The 4,053-nt window shown below is 33.4% G+C and overlaps 1 protein-coding gene across 2 annotated transcripts in view; it reads left to right on the forward strand.

Moving 5' to 3' along the window:
• Positions 1-3,342, forward strand: part of LOC117113450 (neuronal acetylcholine receptor subunit alpha-10-like) — a 29,378-nt gene extending 26,036 nt beyond the window's left edge. For both annotated transcript variants that reach the window (XM_033256786.1, XM_033256787.1), the window contains 2 exons: positions 653-1,194; positions 1,653-3,342. In XM_033256786.1, coding sequence (XP_033112677.1) covers positions 653-1,194; positions 1,653-2,332 — 1,222 coding nt within the window. In that variant the 3' untranslated portion in view covers positions 2,333-3,342. The remainder of the gene's footprint in view (positions 1-652; positions 1,195-1,652) is intronic.
• The last annotated feature ends 711 nt before the right edge of the window (positions 3,343-4,053 follow it).

Below are 4,053 nucleotides of genomic sequence, written 5' to 3' on the forward strand. Positions count from 1 at the left end.
CTAGATATCCTGTATACACGCAAAATTGCGTTATATTCTATTTTATTAAAATTTCAGTAATTTAAAAAATATGGAAAGTTTCATTCCAATTGCCAATCGTATCACTGTTTTTTTTTTGTAAATGTAGAGGCATGACATATTACAATTTCAACTAAGCAGGAAATCTTTTATGTGAATTATGGTGGTATTTATTTTTATTAATTTCCTGATTGGTGACATATTAATTATGCAAATGAAGAATTAGCATACTTACTCTGGAACCAAAACAATAGGTTCCGTCTAAATATTTCCATTTTGCATTCAGCCAAGTTTGAAACCAATCGGACTTAACCAAACTTTAGTTATCATGGTAACAAACAGTTTTACCTTCGGGGAGGCTAATAAACCTAGTGCGTACAAGGAATATTTATTACCCGGCAATATATAAAAGTTTAGTTATTCTAAAACAGTTTACGTATTTTCATATTTATATGTATGTGAACCTAACTTTTTTTTTCAAATTGCATTTACTAGTTATGAAGAAAACCATAAATCGTTTCTGTCGAATGCACCAGTACATGACTGCTGTCCCATTACGTCCAAAACATGTTAACTTAAATTCTAATGTATATCAATATATAAATTAATCTGATTTTTAAAAATTGCATTCTAGCCTCGACGAGAACTATAATCATTTCCTACCGGACGCACCAGTACAGGTATGTTTCGACGGTAGCGCGATGTACTCAACGTATTCTGTATTTCAAAGTTCCTGTCATGTTAACATCAAATTGTATCCGTACGATAATCAAACATGCATGCTACGATTTGGTTCTTGGAATTACGATGTGTATGAGTTAGACGTTTATCCACAGCTTCGTGAACTGGACCAAAAAGATCACTTCTATGACAACGGAGTGTGGACACTTCAGGGTGTTGATGCATGGCGCGAAGTTGAGGAATACAAAACAGACTCTAACCCGTTTGCGTATGCAGTCTTCTCTATTCAACTCAAGCGACGTCACGAGTTTTATTATACATTTATTTTAGTTCCGTACCATTTTTGCGCCTTCCTCATCACCTTGATGTTCTTTATTCCTTTTGAAAATGGTGAGAAACTATCATACGGAGTCACAGTACTGCTAGGAAGTATTGTCTTTCAGCAAATAATTGCACTTTCCCTGCCGCCCGTTGGAAAGGAATCGTCGGTTATTGGTAATTTGCCTATAATATATAATCTTTTCTATTGTTTATTATTTATTATTTGAATTATAGTAAGACATAAAATCATTTATATAGCACTATATCATAAAGCATAGACTACAGTAGCTCATACACTAACTTCATTCTTCCATAGGGGTCTCTTCCTGTCAGAGCTGGCCGGACCAGTAGACCGGGCGACCCTCCACCCCCTACTTGTCTTAAAATATATAATGGGTTCTTTATAGTGCACATTTATAGTCCTTATTTTAGAAGACTTGTTTCACCGTTATCTCGGTAGTAGTTAGTGACCCAAATTTTGATAGTACTTATAACAGTATGTTCGTGACACTTGTCTTTTCTTTTAATAACTAAAATGTAGGCTAATCTTTGTGAAGTAATATGTATTAAATATTATAACTAACTGCAATTTAAAGTCATATTTACAAGCAATAATAAATTTCTCTTTTCAGGAATGTACTGTAATGCTGTAATCGGGATTGGGGTGATATCAGTGGCTTTTGAAATTTTGCTTCGTCTACCAACGCACAAAGGCTTTACAACAGTTGCATGTAAAATCTGTTCAGCTGTATGTAAAATCCGTTCAAAATCTGACAAGCAATCATCTGTGGAGAACGGGGAAACAGATCAAAGAAAAACACATACTGATGCGGTACCATGCCGGAAAGATAAACAAGATAAAGGACAAACCGGGCAGAATGATGGTGCAACACATTCACAGGGGAAAGAGAAAGAAGGTAAAGTAAAAACACCGCAATTACCACAGGACAAAGAGGAAGAAAATCTGGGGGATGTAACATGCTGGAAAGAGAATAAAGGTCAAACAGGAATACCACTAACGGTGAAAGGGGAAGAAGATCATCAAGGACAAACCGGGCAGAATAATGGTGCAACACATTCACAGGGGAAAGAGAAAGAAGGTAAAGTAAAAACACCGCAATTACCACAGGACAAAGGGGAAGAAAATCTGGGGGAAGAACAGAATGATGCTCAAAAACTACAAGAGAAAGATTATCAAGAACAAAGAAAGAAACTTGAATTAAGAATGTCCGTCATTGAGTTCGTTGTAGGATGTGTTGCTTTTGTGGCGTTAGCTTTTTGCATGATAGGTTTTCTTGCTATTAAGTTGTAAAAAAGAATATTTTCCTCATCTAAAAAAGTATCGTTTATTTTGTATTCGTACAGGTAAACAAAATATCATGAAACCTCAGTATTTATATGGAACAATATGTATTATTATGAAGATTATCATCGAGAGTGTTGTAATATTATGCATGTTGAGCTGTAATGGTTATTATATTTTATTTGAAAACAGCACTTTATTCATAACTATGTCACCTACTAGGGGTAATGTTTATATTGGTCATACACTTTTGGTACTTGTGCATATAAGCTTGCAAATATGGATAATTTTTCATATTATGACATAATTAATGTCGAAATATTGAATCCCGACACGATGGCGTGCATTTCGATACTTTGAGTATGTATTATGCTATCTTATCTGAGATTAATCAGTGTACCTTTCGGTTCGCTGTTAGAACAACTTTTGATTTCCGGGAATCCAATAGGGTATCTTGGTTTCCATGGGAGTCTAGTTTCCAATCTTTAAAAAAAAAAAAAAAAAGGAAAAAAAAATTCCTAATTTACTTTGTTTTGTTTTTGTAATAATAGAATAAAATATCTTTTGTCAGCTTACGCAATGTTTTAGATCAACAGTTTATGCAGCGTTTTTAAGGTTAATAAATAGGATAATAATAGGTTAGTATGCACTACTAGACTTCAAAAAAATTAAGAACAAGGTTTCACTGGTACTCTTTGGTCTTTAATGTCTTTCCAAAGATCCTTACCGTGAACTATAACAGTAAAATATAAAACAAGTTAATTACACAACTGCAACTATAACTGATTTTCTCTAAAAACATTATCATGGTTTTCCCCATGAACTCAAAATTAATTAACCGTAACAGAGTTTTCATTATCATAGCAATTATAGCATAGTCACTATATCTTTTATATCGTATTATTAATACAACAGCATATATTCCTATTATTAAGAACACAATTATTGTATAGTACCTCAATTGCTCTCCACAAATAATCAGCAGTGCAATGTCTTCAAGATTTATAATCATCTGATATCCTAAAAATAATGATTGATAATCTAATAATAATCATTGGTAAATCTACAATCAGATATGTATGAGGTCTAAATATAAGTATTTGTATCCCAAAACAAATGAATAATATCCATAAAAACATCAATACACAAGTACAGCCCTTCGATTCCTGGCTGTTTCCAAATATGGAATGAGTTAGGCAAGTCATGAATATTCATGAGCTCAAACAAAAACGAGCGTGCAGCCTTCTCTAGTAAAGCAGTATCTACTCATATTTTCTGAGATAAAACTATGATTAAACTAACACATTAAACACTGTATTTATCTGTATACAGTAACATTATACAGCATAAATGTCTATATTCTTTACTGGACGTTTGACATAGGTCTTCATATCAGTTTGCCTAAAAAATCCTTTCAATAAATTCAAAGTAATATCAACGAATCTCTGTTATAAACTTTCTCTAGGCCTAGGCTATAACATGGTCACCCACGGCACCAAAAGTGCATCATAATACGGTCATAAATAACAAATGAACAATAGATTGTTAAACAAAACCATTGCAATAGTAATTAACTATAACTCACTCAAAATCATTAAATCAAACTTGGTAATTCCCATCTGGCGTCAAATCCACAATATCGTTAATTTAACTGACGAAAATGATCAGTAACTCGTCGTTAGGGAAACCATCAAAAAACCACTACGCCGAGAGAGGGCGCAATTCAAAAG

This window comes from Anneissia japonica, unplaced genomic scaffold (assembly GCF_011630105.1).
Source record: "Anneissia japonica isolate Jap-2015-1 unplaced genomic scaffold, ASM1163010v1 scaffold493_len2256704_cov171, whole genome shotgun sequence".
In the NCBI taxonomy this organism is placed as follows: Eukaryota; Metazoa; Echinodermata; class Crinoidea; order Comatulida; family Comatulidae; genus Anneissia; species Anneissia japonica.